General features: G+C 33.5%; 1 protein-coding gene across 1 annotated transcript; it reads right to left on the bottom strand.

Moving 5' to 3' along the window:
• Positions 1-3,015: 3,015 nt before the first annotated feature.
• On the bottom strand, positions 3,016-22,243 carry Polr3C (RNA polymerase III subunit C). Its single transcript, XM_071672701.1, has 9 exons — positions 22,047-22,243; positions 20,336-20,457; positions 18,879-19,015; positions 14,989-15,148; positions 13,196-13,339; positions 10,564-10,754; positions 9,690-9,847; positions 3,973-4,140; positions 3,016-3,311 (listed from the first exon to the last, which is right to left on the bottom strand). The coding sequence occupies exons 1-9, from the start codon at positions 22,191-22,193 to the stop codon at positions 3,165-3,167; spliced, it is 1,374 nt and encodes a 457-aa protein (XP_071528802.1). The 5' UTR covers positions 22,194-22,243; the 3' UTR covers positions 3,016-3,164.
• Positions 22,244-22,442: the final 199 nt, after the last annotated feature.

Genomic DNA, 22,442 nt, shown 5'->3' on the forward strand with positions numbered 1-22,442 from the left:
CAATCAATACCCTCCCATATAATTTCCCAGGAATGCTCAACAAACTTATACCTCTGTAATTTGAGCACTCACCTTCATCACCTTTGCCTTTGTACAGTGGCACTATGCAAGCATTTCACCAATCCTCAGGCACCTCATCTTGAGTCATACATACACTAAAAAACCTTACCAACCAGTCCACAACACAGTCACCCCCTTTTTGTAATAAATTCCACTGCAGTACCATCCAAACCCGCTGCCTTGCCGGCTTTCATCTTCTGCAAAGCTTTTACTACCTCTTCTCTGTTTGCCAAATCATTCTCACTAACCCTCTCACTTTGCACACCACTTCGACCAAAACACCCTATATCTGCCACTCGATCATCAAACATATTCAGCAAACCTTCAAAATACTCACTCCATCTCCTCACATCACATGTACTTGTTATCACTTCCCCATTAGCCCCCTTCACTGATGTTCCCATTTGTTCCCTTGTCTTACGCATTTTATTTACCTCCTTCCAAAACATTTTTCATTCTCCCTAAAATTTAATGATACTCTCTCACCCCAACTCTCATTTACCCTCTTTTTCACCTCTTGCACCTTTCTCTTGACCTCCTGCCTCTTTCTTTTATACATCTCCCAGTCATTTGCATTATTTCCCAGCAAAAATCATCCATATGCCTCTCTCTTCTCTTTCGCTAATAATCTTACTTCTTCATCCCACCACTCACTACCCTTTCTAATCTGCCCACCTCCCACACTTCTCATGCCACAAGCATCTTATACACAAGCTATCACTGCTTCCCTAAATACATCCCATTCCTCCCCCAAACCCCTTCCATCCTTTGTTCTCACCTTTTTCCATTCTGTACTTAGTCTCTCCTGAAAAATACTTAGAAAAACGGAAGGATTTGTATGTTGCATATATGGATGTGGAGAAGGCATATGATAAGAGTTGATAGAGATGCTCTGTGGAAGGTATTTAGAATATATGGTGTGGAAGGTAAGTTACCAGAAGAAGTGGAAAGTTTTTATCGAGGATGTAAAGCATGTGTATGAGTAGGAAGAGAGGAAAGTGATTGGTCCCCAGTGAATATCAGTTTGCGGCAGGGGTGCATGATGCCTCCATGGTTGTTGAATTTGTTTATGGATGGGGTTGTTACGGAGGTGAATGCAAGAGTTTTGGAGAGATGGGCAAGTATGCAGTCTGTTGTGGATGAGAGGGCTTGGGAAGTGAGTCAGTTGTTTGCTGATGATACAGTGCTGATGGCTGATTCAGGTGAGAAACTGCAGAAGCTGGTGACGGAGTTTCATTTCCAACACATCCACCCTTCTCCGCACAACCTTATCTATAGCCCAAGCCTCACAACCATACAGCATTGTTGGTACCACTATTCCTTCAAACATACCCATTTTTGCTGATTGAGATATCTGTGCATTTCAACGTATACATACATATACATACACAGATATATACATATATATACACATGAACATATTCATACTTGCTGCCTTTATCCATTCCCGTTGCAGCCCCACCATACATGAAATGGCATCCCCTCCCCACACACGTGTGAGGTAGTGTTAGGAAAGGACAACAAAGGCCACTTTCGTTCACACTCAGCCTCTAGCTGTCATGTGTAATGCACTGAAACCACAGCTCCCTTTCCACATTCAGGCCCCAGAAAACTTTCCATGGCTTACCCCAGATGCTTCACATGCCCTGGTTCAATCCACTTACAGCATGTTGACCCCGGTATACCACATCGTTCCAATTCACTCTATTCCTAGCAAGCCTTTTACCCTCCTGTATGTTCAGGCCCCGATCGCTCAAAATCTTTTTCACCCCATCCTTCCACCTCCAGCTTGTCTCCGACTTCTCCTCGTTCCATCCACCTCTGACACATATATCCTCTTTGTCAATCTTTCCTCGCTCATTCTCTCCATGTGACCAAACCATTTCAATACACCCTCTTCTCTCTCAATCACACTTCATTACCACAAATCTCTCTTACCCTTTCATTACTTACTCGATCAAACCACTTCACACCATATATTGTCCTCAAACATCTCATTTCCAACACATCCACCCTCCTCTGCACAACCCTATCTATAGCCCTTGCCTCACAACCATATGACATTGTTGGAACCGCCATTTCTTTAAACATACCCAATTTTGCTCTCTGAGATAACGTTCTTGCCTTCCACACATTCTTCAATGCTCCCAGAACCTTTGTCCCTTCCTCCACCCTGTGACTTACTTCCGCTTCCATGGTTCCATCCACTGCTAAATCCATATGCATACACACACATATTCATACTTGCTTGCCTTCATATGTATACCATTCTGGATGTATTGATTCATAGGGAAAAGTATTGTTTTAAATATAGCATCTACAGAAAGCCAAATAATGCAATGTCCTATGAAAAACATAAATTTGGTGAAGAAATAAAAATACTACATTTATGAACTGTATCCAAAATCTTTTTATTGCATCTATAATTACAAAAGAAAATCATTCTTAATTACAAAGAATACACACTAAAAATAACATACAATTACATAACTTTTATTTGCAATCTATAAAAAAGATTGAAAAATAAATTTCTTAATCAGAAGTTTAAAAGAAACAGTCAAAAACACTGGAAAAATTGAGTTAAATTAAGGAGCACTTCAGTTAACATGTCCTAAATTCATTTAAAACCAATGAACATAATCACTGGTAGCATATCAAATACTGAAATCATGGAAAAATCCCAGGAGAAAAGATGAATTGCAATATACAACTCTTTATTTGTTCATAAGATCAGCCTAATTTTTATGATTCTTCTAAAAAAATCAAATCATCATGATCTTTTTCTTTCCAAATTATCTAAAGAATATATAGTACTCACAAATAGTAAGACAATGTATATGTAGTAAATGACTTTATCCACAAAATACTAAGTTTACAGTGATTTCATCTTTCAATTTAAATTGTATTCAAAATATTCTTTCAATTTGACATATCAAAAATGCATGATTACTCTCTTCCTACCAAATTCCATCAAGTGTACCTTATTCAAGCAATGAGGGTTATAACACCTTTTCTTGAGATACATGGATTTACTCATCCACATCCAAGGGTAACATAATGCATGCTCTTTATGACATAGCAGGTAACAAATTACACCACATGACTCAAACCTTTTGAATCTGATAGTACAGGAACATCTGGAGAATAAATATTGTTTCATCTAACCCCATCTCAGCATCAAAAAGTTTATCCTGAGTGGCAAGCACTTGCTCAACCAGAGCACGTTCACTTGGAGTCATCATTTCCTCAACCTGAGAGTAAAAGAAAATATGGAGTAATAAGACTGATCAGCTACCTCGCAAACGCGGGAGACAGCGGCAAAGAAAAAAAAAAAAAGTGATCAGGAATGAATCTGAATCACATAAAAAATGGCTCTCAAATATAACCTAAAGAAAATCTGTAAGTATGTACTTAGACTTCTTCCTGTGTCTGAAAACTGGCAAACTTGCTTTTCTTCCAAGAACAGCCCTTTTGAAACTGAAAGTGAAATGCATTAGCTGAGGAATTCTTCTTGTTAATTTGGCGATTAGATAAAAAATAAAACCTTCAGTATTAAACACAGGTAATGTATATACTGAGAATATGAAGTTAACCAACATACAAATGGATAAAAGTAGATATCATGTAAAAGAAGTTAATGGAATGAAGAAAATCATGTCATGTATAAAAATATAAGAAATACCACTGCATGCCATTACATGGTGAGGGTGACTAACAAGGTACTCTAACAAAAGGGCAACAGGTGCACTGTCATTACTTCTCTAACAGTACTGCTTTTATGAATAATCATGGGCAAAAAAATTAGTTATGTATCTCTCCTTCTACCTTAATTAACAATAGACACCCTTAGAAATGCTGAGCCCCAAGTAGTTGGCCCATAGAAAATGTAGGAATTAGTACAAGAATTCTCACCTCTTGAATTTGTTCATCAGTACCTCCTGACTGCTTGAGGTTCTCTACAATAGAGTCGACTCTTGTACGTTTATCTAACAAGCGACGATTATCGATAGCTCTTGTCTCTCGTTGCACCATCAAATTATACAATGCCTTGTAACACCATTCAAGCACCATACGTACAACCTATAGAGAGAATAGACAATTAGATATTTAAACACTGAAAACAAGATTCACAAACAGAAAGTTTTACAATACCTAATTTTTCTTGTCAAACAAAAAGTTCTGCAATATCTTTTTTTTCAATAAGGAACCTTAAGTAAAACCAAATACATAAATGATGTTTGCTTCCCTAAAGCCATTAAATAATCCAATGAAACTAAGTAAAAAAATGTCACTTTATAATGACATAAATTCACTTCTGAAAATATGTCAGCTTACAGGCAGACTTGTTAGCAATGATTGGGTGGCTGTACTTCCACTCGCAAAAAACCACTTCTGATACAGAAAGTCAAAAACAGTATTTTTTGTCAATTCTGGGTAAAAATTTTCATTTTAAAAGGGAAATGTCTAAGCCATACAAAAAAATCAAAGACCACACTAACTTGTTGAAAGAGGCTGAGAAAACATTATTCTGGAATGATACAAGGTGTATTCTTCACTTCATTTAGAAACTTTCAATTTAAATTATATGTTTCATTATGCTGTATATATTTCATTATTCTGAACACAGAATGGAAAAAGGTGAGAACAAAGGGTATAAGGGGAGTGGGGGAGGAATGGGATGTATTCAGGGAAGCAGTGATAGCTTGCGCAAAAGATGCTTGTGGCATGAGAAGCATGGGAGTTGGGCAGATTAGAAAGGGTAGTGAGTGGTGGAATGAAGAAGTAAGATTATTAGTGAAAGAGAAGAGAGAGGCATTTGGATGATTTTTGCAGGGAAAAATAAAAAAAAAAAAAAAAAAAAAAAAAAAAAAAAAAAAAAAAAAAAAAAAAAAAAAAAAAAAAAAAAAAAAAAAAAAAAAAAAAAAAAAAAAAAAAAAAAAAAAAAAAAAAAAAAAAAAAAAAAAAAAAAAAAAAAAAAAAAAAAAAAAAAAAAAAAAAAAAAAAAAAAAAAAAAAAAAAAAAAAAAAAAAAAAAAAAAAAAAAAAAAAAAAAAAAAAAAAAAAAAAAAAAAAAAAAAAAAAAAAAAAAAAAAAAAAAAAAAAAAAAAAAAAAAAAAAAAAAAAAAAAAAAAAAAAAAAAAAAAAAAAAAAAAAAAAAAAAAAAAAAAAAAAAAAAAAAAAAAAAAAAAAAAAAAAAAAAAAAAAAAAAAAAAAAAAAAAAAAAAAAAAAAAAAAAAAAAAAAAAAAAAAAAAAAAAAAAAAAAAAAAAAAAAAAAAAAAAAAAAAAAAAAAAAAAAAAAAAAAAAAAAAAAAAAAAAAAAAAAAAAAAAAAAAAAAAAAAAAAAAAAAAAAAAAAAAAAAAAAAAAAAAAAAAAAAAAAAAAAAAAAAAAAAAAAAAAAAAAAAAAAAAAAAAAAAAAAAAAAAAAAAAAAAAAAAAAAAAAAAAAAAAAAAAAAAAAAAAAAAAAAAAAAAAAAAAAAAAAAAAAAAAAAAAAAAAAAAAAAAAAAAAAAAAAAAAAAAAAAAAAAAAAAAAAAAAAAAAAAAAAAAAAAAAAAAAAAAAAAAAAAAAAAAAAAAAAAAAAAAAAAAAAAAAAAAAAAAAAAAAAAAAAAAAAAAAAAAAAAAAAAAAAAAAAAAAAAAAAAAAAAAAAAAAAAAAAAAAAAAAAAAAAAAAAAAAAAAAAAAAAAAAAAAAAAAAAAAAAAAAAAAAAAAAAAAAAAAAAAAAAAAAAAAAAAAAAAAAAAAAAAAAAAAAAAAAAAAAAAAAAAAAAAAAAAAAAAAAAAAAAAAAAAAAAAAAAAAAAAAAAAAAAAAAAAAAAAAAAAAAAAAAAAAAAAAAAAAAAAAAAAAAAAAAAAAAAAAAAAAAAAAAAAAAAAAAAAAAAAAAAAAAAAAAAAAAAAAAAAAAAAAAAAAAAAAAAAAAAAAAAAAAAAAAAAAAAAAAAAAAAAAAAAAAAAAAAAAAAAAAAAAAAAAAAAAAAAAAAAAAAAAAAAAAAAAAAAAAAAAAAAAAAAAAAAAAAAAAAAAAAAAAAAAAAAAAAAAAAAAAAAAAAAAAAAAAAAAAAAAAAAAAAAAAAAAAAAAAAAAAAAAAAAAAAAAAAAAAAAAAAAAAAAAAAAAAAAAAAAAAAAAAAAAAAAAAAAAAAAAAAAAAAAAAAAAAAAAAAAAAAAAAAAAAAAAAAAAAAAAAAAAAAAAAAAAAAAAAAAAAAAAAAAAAAAAAAAAAAAAAAAAAAAAAAAAAAAAAAAAAAAAAAAAAAAAAAAAAAAAAAAAAAAAAAAAAAAAAAAAAAAAAAAAAAAAAAAAAAAAAAAAAAAAAAAAAAAAAAAAAAAAAAAAAAAAAAAAAAAAAAAAAAAAAAAAAAAAAAAAAAAAAAAAAAAAAAAAAAAAAAAAAAAAAAAAAAAAAAAAAAAAAAAAAAAAAAAAAAAAAAAAAAAAAAAAAAAAAAAAAAAAAAAAAAAAAAAAAAAAAAAAAAAAAAAAAAAAAAAAAAAAAAAAAAAAAAAAAAAAAAAAAAAAAAAAAAAAAAAAAAAAAAAAAAAAAAAAAAAAAAAAAAAAAAAAAAAAAAAAAAAAAAAAAAAAAAAAAAAAAAAAAAAAAAAAAAAAAAAAAAAAAAAAAAAAAAAAAAAAAAAAAAAAAAAAAAAAAAAAAAAAAAAAAAAAAAAAAAAAAAAAAAAAAAAAAAAAAAAAAAAAAAAAAAAAAAAAAAAAAAAAAAAAAAAAAAAAAAAAAAAAAAAAAAAAAAAAAAAAAAAAAAAAAAAAAAAAAAAAAAAAAAAAAAAAAAAAAAAAAAAAAAAAAAAAAAAAAAAAAAAAAAAAAAAAAAAAAAAAAAAAAAAAAAAAAAAAAAAAAAATGAAAAATAAAGTACAGGCCACACCGACCGCCCCCCCCCCACCACGCTCCCTCGCCCCGGCCCCCTCCTCTCTCGACTTTCAAACTCTCTTTAACACAGTCCCACAGCAACTTCTTTGTAAGAAAAGCCACCTCTTCATTCCTCTTTCCCTTTCACTAACCCTGGACTTAACCATCTGAACATTCCTTACACATTAAGTCCCCACTCCTTTTAAATTAATTTCCCTCAGAAGCAGAATATCCTGGTATATTTCAACAAACATAATACCTAATCTCTCGATTCTCATCCTGGTTACATCCAAACACGTTCAACACCCTAAATGAACCATCAAGAAAAAATCGATGCTTGACTCTATCTTCTGTCACTATTTTGGAAAGTGATGATTCAAAGTGGGAAGGTTTGCATCTCCCATCCTTGATAATCACATAAAACAACAGGTTGGAGATATACAAGTAGAATTCTCAGCACCCTATCCCTATGGTGGCTGATTCGAGTAAGAAACTGCAGAAGCGAGTGACTGAGTTTGGGAAAATTGAGAGTAAATGTGAAGAAGAGCAAGGTTATTATGTTCAATAAGGATAAGGGACAAGGTAAGTGGGATGTAAATTTAAATGGAGGAAGTGAAGTGTTTCAGATTTCTGGGAGTGGACTTAGCAGCAAATGGAACTATGGAAGTGGAAATGAGTCACAGGGTGGGTGAGGTGGGTGAGGGGGTGAAGGCTCTGAGAGATGAAGAATGTGTGGAAGGAGAGAACATTATCTCGGAGAGCAAAAATGAGTAAGTTTGAAGGAATATTATATGGTCGCAAGGCATGGGCTATAGATAGGGCTGTGCAGAGGAGGGTGGACGTGTTTGTAATGAAATGCTAGAGGACAATATGTGGTGTTAGGTGGTTTGATCGTGTAAGTAACAAAAGGGTAAGAGAAATGTGTGGAAATAATAAGTGTGGTTAAAAGAGCAGAAGAGGGTGTGTTGAAATGGTTCGGGTATATGGAGAGAATGAGTGATGAAAGATTGACAAAGAGGATATACATATATGTTAGTGGTAGAGGGAACAACGAGAAGAGGGAGACCAAATTGGAGGTGGAAGGATGGAGTGAAAAAGATTTTGAGTGATCAGGGGCCTGAACATACAGGAGGGTGAGAGACTTGCAAGGAATAGAGTGAATTGGAACAACGTAGTATACTGGGGTGGACATGCTGTCAATAGACTGAACCAGGGCATGTGAAACATCTGGGGTAAACCATGGAAAGGTCAGGCAGGGCCTGGATGTGGATAAGAGCTGTGGTTTCAGAGCATTACACATGACAGCTTGAGACTGAGTGAGAATGAATGCAGCCTTTTTTGTCTGAGTTATGAGTTGGGTGAGGGGGTGGAGGATCTGGGAGGGCAAAAATAGGAATGTTTGAGGGTACAGAAGTCCCAACAATTATATGGATGTAAGGCATGGGCTACAGATATGGCTGTGTGAAGGAGGGTGGATGTGTTGGAAATGAAATGTTTGAAGACAATAAGTGATGTGAGATGGTTGGACAAAGTAAGTAATGAAAGGGTTAGAGATGTATGGTAATAAAAAGAATGTGGTTCAGATAGCTGAAGAAGGTGTGCTGAAATGAGAAAAAGTTAACAAAGAGGATACAAATGTAAGTGGAAGGAACAAAGAGAACAGGGAGACCAAACTGGAGATATAAGGATGGAGCAAAAAAAATTTTGAGTGGTCAGGGCCTGAACATGCAGGAGGGTTAACGGCATACAAGGGATAGAGTGAAGTGGAATAATGTGGTATACTGGGGTTGCTGTCAGTGGACTGAACCAGGGCATGAAAAGTGTCTCAGGTAAACCTTGGAAAGGTCTGTGGGGCATGGTTGTGGATAGGGAGCTGACTTTAGTACATTATGCATGACATACTGAAAGGATGTGAGCAGATGTGGCCTTTCTTCACCTTTCCTGGCGCTAACTCACTAACAATGGAAATGTTGATGAAGTATGGAAAAATGATATTATTATTCATAATAATAACAATAATAATAATAATAATAATGATAATAATAATAATAATAATAATAATAATAATAATAACACAGGAGACAACGACAAAGTATAATAAATATAAAATATATAATAACTAATGAAAGAATAGATAATAAATAACATTATACAAGCAGGGTGGTGTGACACATGCAAGGGATAAAGCAAATAGGAGAGATATGGCATACAGGTGACAATGCACCATGGGAAACCATGGATAGGTCTATGAGGCCTCATTGTGGCTTTGGTTTCAGAGCATCTTACATGACAGCTAAAGTGGATGCAAGCAAGTAAGGCCATTTATTTCTGTTCCTGGCACTACCTTGTTAATAAAGGAAGTGGTGAACATGTATGAAAAAAGTATATGATAAAAAATATGACTAATGAAGGTGGGTCTGTGTAGAGGTATGTGATGTCACCATAGTTGTTTAATTTGTCAATGGATGGGATGGTGAGGGTGATATATGCAAGGGTCTTGGAGAAAGTGGCAGATCTACCATATGCTGGGGTTGGGAGGACTGGGAGGCAAGGTAGATGCTGTTTGCAGATGACAGCATGCAATATGATACTGAATTTCTTTAAATTTTATCCCTTTGTTTAAGTGTTTATCAAAAAACACCTTTTCTTTCTTGTCAGCTTCAAGTGACAAATTTCATATCATCACCGAAGTAAAACCCACAAAAAGAAATTCATTCAGAATCTTGATACTCTAAATCTTGAACCAATGGTATACGTTTTCCTTAATCTATAACTAACCTGAAAATACGAGCTGCTTTAGAACCAAATCTTTCTTGCACAATATTGTAAATTAGAGTGTAAGTGAGAGACTGGAATGCATTGGCCATACTTAATCTGTACTGACCACCACCAGCATCACCAACCCGCTGGACACATTCTCCACTCTGCTCCTCTGAGAAAAAAGTATAACAGCATAACAGATATCCACTATGTGTCCTTGTCAAATGCTATGGGTATAGGTACCAATATTTCTAAGAATATTATATTTCTCTGCTATATACATACACATGAAATTTGTAATAGAAATATAACATCTAAATAGATTTCAAATTTCAGTGATCTTGTAACTGACAGTATTATTCTCATAAAATGAAGAATTAATCAATTACAGAAAAATAGACAACAGTAATAATATTTGTTATGTACTTCAAATCGATAAAAGGAGATAATCATAATGTACCATATACAATAATGCAATGAAAATGTGCACTAGATACAAGTAGATCCTGCATTGCACTTTATGGAAGATTAGACTACAGATTTTGTCTTAGCACTGTATGTCTCATACAAAGCTGTAGACTATATGCTTGTGTACTGGTGACAAGAGGTAAGATATGGATAAAAGTGTTCGATATCAAGCAAATGAGCATGAAAACATCAGAAAAAGATACAAAACTTTTTGCAAGATGTAATAAGTTCAGGAATGCTTGAGGAGTGAGCATGAGCCAGCCATAAATTGGAGAAATTACCAGAAAAAACGAATTTTTCCTTAAACAATATTCTCATCATTGTTCCTTTATCGGTGACAGTGAACATGTTTTTCCAAAATCTATGAATGTGAAGTCTTAAAAATCATGAAAATTTATGAATTACTGGAAAATATCTTACCTAATATCTTAAAGTACTGATCTAGATACTTCAGATCCTTGAGTTGGTCCCTGATCTCTGCTGCTGTAACAACATTCATAACTGGAGCCCAGGGATCAGAAACTTTGTATGACAATTTTAACATAGCACCCAAACATTCTCCTGCCAAGGGGTCAACTCGTCTCACAATGCTGTTACGAATTTCACTGTCCCTGTAAGATTTTCAGTTTAAGCAAAGAAAGTTTTGCATTCATCATGGATGAAATACACATCACTGTCTCTACCCATCAATCTAGCAGTTGTTCATGATGCCTTTCCATACATTAGAATTGCTATCAGTTACACATCTCACTGAAGGTGACTTTTCACTTGAGTTGCAAACATAAACTGGCATACTCCAGTGACATCAAACATTCAAACAAGAGACATATAGAATCTTCCCAAACAAATTACTCGCTAAATGTTTCTCACACATATTCTTTAAAACAAACAAATGATCCATACATCCTCTACCACTTCTGAAACGACACTGCTTCTCTCCATTCTGATGCTCAGTACATGCCTTCACCCTCTAAATCATTATCATCCCATACAACTTACCAGGTATACTCAACAAACTTATGCCTCTGTAGTGAGAACACTCACCTTCATCCTCCTTGCCATTATACAATGGGACTACACATGCATTCTGCCAATCCTCAGGCACCTCACCATAATCCATACATACGATGAATATCCTTACCAACCAATCAACAACACAGTCACCCACTTCCTTCATAAATTTTACTGCAATACAATCCAGTCCAGCTGCCTTGCTGCTTTTCATCTCACACATTGCTTTCAGCACCTCTTCTCTCTTCACCAAACAACTCTCAATGACTCTTTTACACTGCATACCACCCCTACCAAAACACCCAACACTCTATCATCAAACACATTTAACAGTCCTTTAAAATACTCACTCCATCTCTTCACTTCCTCACTACCAGTTATCACTTCCCCCTTTACCCCCTTCACGGATGTTTAATTTGTTCTCTTGTCTTTTACATATCATTTAACTCCTTCCAAAATATCTTTCTATTTCTCCTAAAGGTTGATGATACTCTCACCCTAACTCTCATTTGTCCTCTTTTTCAACCCCTGCACATTCCTCTTGACCTCTTGATCTTCTAATTATATGTACTCTTTCCCTGTAGATCGCCCAATGCATCTCTTTTCTCTTTCACAAGCAACTCTACCTCTTCATCTCACTACTCACTACCATTTCTAATCTGCCCACCTCCCTACTTTGTATGCCATGTGCATCTCTTCCAAATGCAATCGCTGCTTCCCTAAATACCTCCCATTCCTCAACCCCCAACCCTCTTCATTTAATTTCACCTTTGCCATTCTACATTTAATCTCTCCTGGTATTTCTTCATATAAGTCTCCTTTCAAAGCTCGTTCTCATCACTCTCTTCTCCCCAAACACTGTTTCCTCTTTTCTGAAAACCTCTACAAATCTTCACCCTCCCCTTCACAAGACAGTGATCAGACATTCCACCAGCTACCCCTTTCAGTATATTTATATCCAGAAGCCTCTCTTTTACAAGCCCATCAATTAATATGTAATCTAATAATGCCTACTGACCGTCTCTCCAACTCACATTCATATACTTGAGTATATCCCTCTTTCTAAACCAGGTATTTCCAGTCACCAGTCTTTTTTTCCAGCAGATAACTCCACAAGCTCTTCACCATTTCCATTCATATTACTGAATACCCCATGCAATCTGATTACATTCTCAACTGCAACATTTATTACCTTCACATTTAAATCACCTATCACTAATACCTGGTCTTGCACATCAAAACTGCTGACACACTCACTCAGCTGCTCCCTAAACACTTGCCTCTCATTATTATCATTCTCACAGCCAGGTGCATAAGCACCAGTAACCACCCATCTCTCACCATCCACTTTCAGTTTTACCAACATTTACTTCTTTACATTCTATCACGCACTTCCACCAATCCTGTTTCAAGAGTAGTGCAACTCCTTCCTTAGCTCTTGTCCTCTCATCAACCCCTAACTTTCCTCCTAGATATTTCCAAGCCATTCTTCCCCTTTCCTCGTGAGCTTTGTTTCACTCAGAACCAGAACATCCATGTTTCTTTCTTCATGCATACTAACCATCTCTCCTCATCTTAGTTACATTCACACACATTCAGACACCCCAGTCTGAGCCTTCAAGAGCCTTCAAGGAGGATAAGCCCCCCCTGCCTGGTTCCTTCTGTTTCCTCTTTTAGAAACTGAAATACAAGAGGGGAGGGTTTCCAGCCCCTCTGCTACTGTCCCCTTTAGTCACCATCTACGACATGCAGCAAATACATGCCCTCAGGGAGGGCAACAATTTAACATAAATAAGCATTAATAGCATTTATCATGTCTAACTTTCTCTATGGAAGGATAATGTATAACAGGTTAAAAAACAAAACCCTGTTATGTTTTATAAATCGCTATCAAAATATAAAACAACTCAGGTAAGCAACTAAAGTCTCCTTTGATAGTAGAATATCTTAATAACACTTTGAACCACAGCCTGTATCACAGGACACAACCAAATCTAAAGTTAAGATTCAAGGACTGAATACATAAACATCTGATACCAACCTGAACTCTATGTGGAACCTATCATAGTTGAGCCTCCAGAATACATTAATGTCTGGATGTGTGACTGTGGGCTTCGTGTTTTCTGTGTGGCGATGTTGGATCTCCTGTTGTAAAGCTTTCAGATCAAGCAATTCCGAGGGCAAACTGTATAAATGAAAGAATTGATTCCCAGTTCATATGTAACATTCATTAAACATTTATCCATATATGTCTGTCTTTCATTTTCATATCTAGTTTCAGTTACATGAGGTGAATCAAGTGCACACAGCTACTCAAATCACTCCCACACCTATTCAAACAATGATCAGTGTTCTCAAGTAAAATATGGGCTACCATGCTAATACAATTGAATTTTACTTCTTTCCTTAGCATATTAGGATCATTCATCAAGTGTGACAAGTCTATTTGCAAATCCACCTTCACAAAAATGACTACAGCAAATTGTCAAAAATAATTCCTTGGTATCTTCACCTAAACTGCCTCTTACCTTTATCAATTCAGTAGCTACATCTGTGCATCTCCTCTGCAATATCCTTCTTTTCTTCATATCTCTAGAAAAACATGCATATATCTTCTTAAATCAACCTATTCTTCCATGCATTCTCTGTGGGTATACTGTACCAGTTTAAGACTCTCAGCCAAGTGTATTTCATATGATTCCTTCTCACTACATAACTTTCTCCTACCTTCATTCATTACTCTTTCTACACTCTTAATCCTAGCTATGCCATATAAACAGTGAACCCGTATTGCTCTTATTTATTTTCTACCTGAACCAGAATTAGAAAAATGTTACATGGAAGAGTTGTATCCCCTGTGTTACAGCATACTGTATTTACTTCTATCTTTTATACATGTTCACCACTGCCCGCATGAATGAGGTAGCGTTCAGGATGGACAACTGAGCCTCAGAGGATAAAAGACCCTCATTTGCCTCTTTCCTCTGTTCTTTCTTTTGGAAATAAATACAGTAGGGGAAGATTTCCAGCTGCCCACTCCTGACCCTCATAGTTGCCTTCTATGACAAGGAGATACAGGAGTAGTACCATTTCTCTCCATCTCCAGGGATAACTATATTCACTAGAGATAAAATAAGAATGGTTGCTGAAAATGTTTGGAAATTATAAAAAGAAAAAAAATTGTACTGATTAAGGTCCTGACTAAACCTTTTAGAAAGGGATATACCTTAGCAAAAGTCCAAATTCAACAGCATAAAGTGCAGTAAACTGCTTGATCAATCTGCCCTTATCTTTATGAGTAATGTTACATGCATCTTCACTAAAGCAAGTTTTGCTTCCCAACAATAGATGGAGGGATGGCAGGGTAAATGGATGGACAGATAACAATGAAAGCAAAAAACAATCCCTATGTGTCTGACATAAGGCCGGCAACACAAAGAATAAGGTTTTACATCCACACTCTGGAGTTTAGGACAAGCACTCCATCATATGAACTATCCTCATACTCCACACTTAAATTCTTTTATCAAAGCAATCAGTGCACCTCAAATACTGCCTTAATACACCAACACACAACTGTTTTGTTGAAATATTAGTCTCTTCATGAACAAATCCTGAAGTTATGTAATCTTCCTGTTCCTGTTCAGTAACAATCCATAAAAGGCAACCATACCATCAAAGAAACTATGATAGAAAGTAAGGAAATCTATAGAAATCATTCTTATTTGAGATTCTGCCTATTGTTATCCAATTGTAATTGTGTAAAGTGGCACAACGGTTGATGAAACAATGTACATTAAGGAAAAAGCAATATGTATCAGTTTATTTCCCTACCTATATAGTTCTTCTTCTTTGATGGTGAGAACAGGTACTTGTTTGCTAGAATCTTGTGGAGATGGACATCGTTGTATAAATTCATTCTCTATTAGCTTCAAGAGATGGTTTCTGATTGTTACATGCCGCTGCTCATAGCTACTTCCACTGCTTCCTACATCTAAAAAAAAAAAGGTGACTAAAGAATGATTATGAATTGGTCTATTCAACAAAATATCAAAAATTCAATAGGTATTTTGCAGACCTCGTCTGCCTCACGGAATGAAGCAATCCACACCATATCATTGTAACTGCATCCTTACTACCAAAGAATATCACAACAAAGTATGGTCAAAACCCTTCCTGTGATCATCAATAAAACTAATATCACATAGCCTACTTAAAAATCAATGCAGTATTACAGATGTTATTGCATAAATGTAACAGGGAGAACTACCTATATTATCTATGGAATAATCAATTCATAAATCTAGAATATAACTGAACTACTAGCAGATGATTTAATTCATCTTTGATTTATACATATCTGCCTTTCTCAATTCAAAAAGGAAGCATAATCAAAGCGATTAAGTATAATGATAAAAAAATACATATATGTAACAAGAACTGCTTATATTATCTATGGAATAATCAATTCATAAATCTAGAATATAATTAGACTACTTATGGTGAATTTAATTCTTCTCTGTTTTATACCTAAGTGTCTTTTCCAATTTAGTAAGGTAGCATAAGGAATACATGAGCTCATCTAAATACATGCAATCTTTACCCATCACGTTTAAAAACTTAATTCATGTGTCTAGAATAAAACTATATATGATAACAGATTCTTCTATAGCTTACTTTTTCTTTTCGGCAATATCTTACAGCAGGCTAATTTGGTTATTTCCCAAATATCTTTAAAACTAACACATATGGGTTTTTGTAATTCATATAAGGTAAACAGTACCTTGACACATGATTATCCATGGCACATTAGCAAGCAACCCCATGTATCCATGGGATGCCTGATCTATAGATCAAGCAGCTAGCAGAGAATACCCACTCCCTGGATATAAAATAACTTGAATCCTAAGCCAGTAGCCATGCCAATGCAGTGTTTGAAAGCATGAATTGATCAAGTGAGCATAACATGATCCCAAACAATCACATGTTGACTGCAAATACTTCAAAAATGAATGAAGAAACAATCTGACATATGAATTATTTTGAGCAGCCTTGATGTAGAATTTCTCTTACATTGTGTAGTAACTAAGAAAGCTTTTTCCATAATACTAAAATGGAAAGGAGACAGTCTGATAACATAACTACAAATGATGACAGAAAGAAATATGAACATAACTGATAAACTAAAGTCTAAAGTTTTCTTGCAGTTTGTAATCCTTTGGCCTAAGCCTTCAAAGGAGGCTTCATGGCTGGCAGTTATGTTTTTTCTTTTCATACCTGATTGCCATTTCCTGCATTGGTGAGGTAGTGTGAGGAACATACAAAGAAAGGCAACATTTGCCCACATCTGTACCCCTCCTATTATGTGTAATGCACTGAAATTGCATCTAAACATCTTCATCTTAAAAACTGTAACTGTGTCTTTCATAATCTTAGGTGGCATTCCCTAAAGTTGAGAATACATAAAGCATGAAATCTTCTACCATGCATCATTCTGGTCTTATTCAACACACAGAGTGAATACATGACCTCAGTATGTGAGAATCTAGTAAGTTTCTTTAGAAACAATAAGCAATAAATCAATAAAGGTATAACCAGTGGTGAGGATATTCCCTCAAAGGCCCAGTCCTCTGTTCTCAACGCTACCTCGCTGATGCGGGAAATGACGAATAGTATGAAAGAAAAGAAAGATGAACAATTCAATACATTCATTGTGATGCTGCATTTGCATCAGACTAAACTGGAACTCAGTTTTATATCACTATCTAACTATCAGTAAACAATCTAATAGTTTACTGAATTTCACAGTGCATACAATTAACAGAATATCAGTTTCATAAATCAGAGCGAACTTTTGAATGAGTCTTTGTAAGTACAATGCATACTTGTCAAACTTATTTTTCCAACTGCTTTAGACTTATAAAAAAATTGAAATCAATAAAAACTTAAAGACACTGAGATAAATAATGCAACAAAAGTAGATTCTCAAACACTTGGCTTGAAATCCTGAAATTCTGGCAGAGCTTTTGAAACATTTACCCCAGGGATCCCAGACAAGAGAGAGTTTTTGCTCATCAAAAACCTTGTATATATATGTACCACACTGGTCTCTCATTCTCCAAAAGACAGTGAAGGTAGGAATGAATGACTGCTGGGTGCAAAAGAGATACCCCAGGAGCTAGTATACAGAAGTGGTAAAGTCAAATAACCACTCTTATTAGGGTTCAGCTTCAGTAACTTAGAAACAGCAAATATCAAAGCAGCAAACCTTATCAGTGAATTTAGAATTTGATGAGCAACATGATGGACAAGTTTAGAGGGGAAATATAAAAAAGAAGTTTATTCCATTCTTCTCAAAGTTTGATGTAACACAATAATGGTGGGAAAGATTCATCTGATGAAGACTGGCACATGCAAAGAGTTAGGTATTGCCATAATTCAACGATGGTGCAAGAAAATTGGCCAAAAGCATTCCTTAAACAACTGTCCAAATTTCCCTATCAGGCACCTTGTACCCAACTAGATTATCATGACTTCAAGTCAAGTGACCAAAAACATGAACAAGTGTGCTGATCACTGACAATGGAGTGCAAAAAGAACTTCTAAGATGTACCACAAAACATCTTTGCTAAATATCACCTCTGCTAAACAATGAAATGAGGCAAAGCAACTGAGTTTTGACTAATCACACAAATTCATGTCTTCATTTATGTGTCTTCAAGGGATTTACAGAACCAGCTAAGAGCAACACAGATTGAAACCTTATGCCCCTACTCCCTCATACTGTCAACAATATATTTCCATTACTCCATCCCCCTGCTTCATATCATCCACAATTCCTTTTCATTTCTTCAAACTTTTCTGTTCCAATCAGCAGGAGGGTTTGGAGAAATGGGAAGGAATGGTCGATGATATATCAGTTATACAATGTTAATCATGGACATGATATATCCTGACATCAGAAAAACTATATATAATTATCAACGGATCATTTTCAGTAAGAACTACACACAGAAATAAGGGTGATAAGTCACATTTTGTGATAATCCATGAAACTTGGCTGCTTCCTGATGAAGAGTACAGAACAAATTACCAATTGAACCACCATCAAGAAGTTATCCATGCACTCCAGTGAGACCCTTCAGCTGACCCCAGATCCTTTATCTGATTTGAAAATATCATATGAGCATTACCCTTTTATAATCTTTGAAAACCCTAGGTCTTTCTAACCATATTATCCTTTCTTTTATTCATCCATATCTATATTCAGTCTTACTCATTTTCAATGCACCTTATGAAGCATAAAACTCATCTTTTATACAATATTCCCATAATTCAAATCCATCACATTTTACATTGATATATTACAGTGAAAAATATGTCTTTGCTATAAATTCAACATAAACTCCCTCTTTGCATCTTTACTGCTTTACATTACTCTTCTAGACTTCACTTATATCTATCCAACATCCTAATTCTGGAACAATCATGTTTGATAAGCAAAACTTTGCTCCTTCACACTCAGGTGTGATGGAAAAAAGGATAAGGAGATAAATGCCTATACCGAAACACAGACAAGCATTAATCACTTACACATCCCTTCAACTAAAGGGGCGTATAGAAACAAACACAAGGTATGACCAAAAATGCACTTTAATTCATCTATACCTTTGTAACTGCTACATAAAATGAATCAGATCATGAGGAAGAAACTTTGACCTTACCACTATCAGATGCTTCCAAAAGTTTAACACAAGACGTAACGATAATATGTGAGGCAGTAGCTTGTCCTTCCTTTAATAAAACATCTACTACCATTTCCCCTTCCTCACCAAACTGCTCTCGGACCAGATACACATATCTGCAATGGGATTGCAAGTAAATCACTCTTGCAAAAAATTGTTTTTGTGTAGCAGTGAGGATGAAGATTATGTATTGCACAGTCAAGCCACAACTTAAAATCTATTTACATACAAAAGCTAAGCAATGGACACAGATATTTCTGAAACACTTTAGTCACTATATATAAATGAAGATCAAACAGCTATGCTCAAAACATTTGCCTAAGATCGCTGTATGTTTGTGTAACAGTTGCAAAACAGATGATTTACCCAACTAGATTTAACCAATGCTAGAAAATGCATTAGCAGCCTGATCTCTGTTTAAGGATACAAATTAAACTGCTGGAAACAGTCCAAGAGGAAAGAACAAGGATGATACAAGTGAATGAAATGAGTTATGAAGTAAATTTTCAATTTCAATGAGACAGAATAAATGGCTCACAAATTCATAAGGAGCCAAAGTAAGGTTAATAAAGGCAATATACCAACTTATCAATCTATAATAAAAACTCCATTCTAATTCATATTGAGTGGATCAAATCCACAATTACACTTTTTGAAGGATGAGTTTTGCTAATATGGGGCCTTCATTCCTAACTCCACAGGTTGGTCAAATTACCATATGACTTACATAAGAAATCATAACAAGAAGCTTGGGAAGGGAAACATCAGGAAGGGTGTGCAGACATATTTCTTCAGCATACAAAGTTGTAGCCATGTGGATCAGGATAAGCAAAGATAGTAAATGCAGTGGCAATAGAAAACTCAAAAGTCTGTAAAAAAGTAAGCTGCAAACTGCTACCTCCCCATATTTACAAATAGCAAAACCACAAATACATAATCACATTAACTCATTCTCTTTCGACTTAAACATTTATTTTCTACAACAGTCAAATTTGCACTATTGTTCATTTCAAATCATTCATTTTACTATCATATGAACAGATCACAAAGGCTCAAAATCTTGGTTTAATAGACCTTTGACTGCTGCATAGTCAGTCAAACTTATTCTTTTCAGAAAACAGCAGGATAAGCTTCCTTGCACAACCATTATACTATCATAAATCCCCTGGGGATAGGGGATTAAGAATACTTCCCACGTATTCCCTGCGTGTCGTAGAAGGCGACTAAAAGGGGAGGGAGCGGGGGGCTGGAAATCCTCCCCTCTCATTTTTTTTTTAATTTTCTAAGGGAAGGAACAGAGGGGGCCAGGTGAGGATATTCCAAAAAAGGCCCAGTCCTCTGTTCTTGGCGCTACCTCGCTAACGCGGGAAATGGCGAATGGTTTGAAAGAAAGAAAATCACACAGAACACTCTACAAGATACTAAAACATCTTAACCTGGGAAACCGCAGAATTAGAAGAACTCGGTCATGCAGTAAGGTATAACAGGGGATTCCTGGCCGCCATTCCTCCCATGTCACTAAGTTATGTTTCACCAGGACTGCTATGGCCTCAGCTACCTGTCATACATATAAAAAAAAAAAGTTATCAAACAGTTCTTCATTATGGTTGTTATTTGTTTTCTGTAGTTACCTACCAAAAGACTTTACAAACTAATTAACATGAAACCAGGGATCATTAGACATTACACATTCACCACAATATCATATTAATACATTCCTGAGATTTTCTTGAAAATATATTCTATATCACTTAACAATCTCAGCTATGGTTGTAAAGAGAAGCTAACTTCCAATCAGTAAGATTGACTGATAGATTTTTGGCTGTTGTTCTATTAAAGAAACAAACATATATCAATATACAAGTTAAAACATAAATTGAATCAATTTGAAAAAAAGGGCAAATAAGGCTCCTCTATAACAATAAAACAATAAAACTCAGAAACTTAATGATTGCTTACCCTTGCTAGGATGGGTTAGATAATGGTTCAACAATCTATAATGTAGAGTCTTTAAAACCTAAGCTAATCTAAAGATCAAGAGAAAATGTGAGGTTACTGATAAAGAATATTATATAAACAATCAATCAGGAATAATAATATCACATAAGTTAATAAGGGTTATGAATACCAGAAAAATAAAAAGGTTAATAAAGGTAAAAGTAGTTAATACACTTCCAAAATATCAACATAATCTGTAAAAAATTAACCTATCGTCATTCAGTAGCAGCAATAACAGTATGAATATACCAACATTACATATTTTCAAGTGAGATCGAACTGTCACTTACCTGCGTTACCTGTTTATTGACATCCAGCACTACTATGATAATTCTTGACTGTTAGATACATTAGGTGGAGTTTTCAGAGGTTCTGATGATTTTTTACAGGTGTATTACCTAATTCTACAATAGTTATCCCTTCACTTTTCCCAATATACTACTATTGTCTTATTCAATAACTATCAATACGAAAGATATGTTATAGCAGTCTACACGTATTATTGTAATCGCATCAGAAATGATAGTACAAATATACCTACATTATATGTGTCTCCTGCTGGATATCACATGGCTGCTCGCTGTGTCATCTGTCTGTTGACATTCAGCACCAATGACCATTATGATAATTCTTGACTGCTGAGTTAGGCAAGGTTTTCAGGGATTCTGATGAATTTTATTCATGTGTAATACCTACTCCTACATAAGGAAACCCCAAAGTTTCCCTTATATACTACCATCACCTTATTCAATAACGATCAGGACAAAAGATAATATATAATTGTCCTCTATAAGCATCACTATAATTCCCAAGTAAGTAAGTAAAGCCCCTAAGCATAAGTAGCTAACTATCTCTTAAAGCTACTTTCGATAAAGGGGTAAAATATATGTTCTTTGCCTTTATTCTATAATTTCCCTCATATTCAAAGCCTGCCTAATAAGTGAGTTACTGACTTCAAGACTGAGACACTGAACGGCAATAATACATGGTTTAAATCAATTGCCCTGATAATGAAGAGTCCATTTTGTGTTTCATCCAAATCCATAGACGATTTCTGGAGTGCCCTTAATGAAGAACTTCACCAAGTTTCGTCAAGGTCCCTCCTATACTTAACAGGATTCATTTGCAAAGTACGGTACTAAAACTTACTTTATATAAGGGGAGTTTAGCGTATGTTTTTATTACTCGCAATGGGTTAGAGCCCTTCTGGAACAGTACTTCACCAACTGTGGCCACAATATTCCCAAAGTATTCATTAAGTATTTTATGACAAATCTTCTGTAAGTAATATGACATTTTCCCAAATGCCGCATACACGTTGTTGTCACAATTCTCACCAGCTGATCGTCAGCAGAGATTGCGAGTACATTAAGAGATATGTATATAAATATTCAAAGTAATATATTGTGTCTATCATTTCAAATGGTTGTACGATGACTAAAAAAATATCATATGAATTGTATGCTGAAAATCACAATACTCGTATTCGACATCTTTTAAACATAGTATTTATAAAAACTTTAGCCCTGTACTACCTACTTGTTT

This window comes from Panulirus ornatus, chromosome 17, assembly GCF_036320965.1.
Source record: "Panulirus ornatus isolate Po-2019 chromosome 17, ASM3632096v1, whole genome shotgun sequence".
Taxonomy (NCBI): Eukaryota; Metazoa; Arthropoda; class Malacostraca; order Decapoda; family Palinuridae; genus Panulirus; species Panulirus ornatus.

Coding starts and splice junctions, on each gene's coding strand:
- Polr3C (XM_071672701.1), bottom strand. CDS start 22,193: ATGTCATATTACTTACAGAAGATTTGTCATAAAATACTTAATGAATAC. Junction 15,149..18,878: donor TTTGGAAGCATCTGATAGTG/GTAAGGTCAAAG, acceptor TTTTTTTTTTAG/ATGTAGGAAGCAGTGGAAGT. Junction 4,141..9,689: donor CAGCTCGTATTTTCAGGTTA/GTTATAGATTAA, acceptor TTCTCTCTATAG/GTTGTACGTATGGTGCTTGA.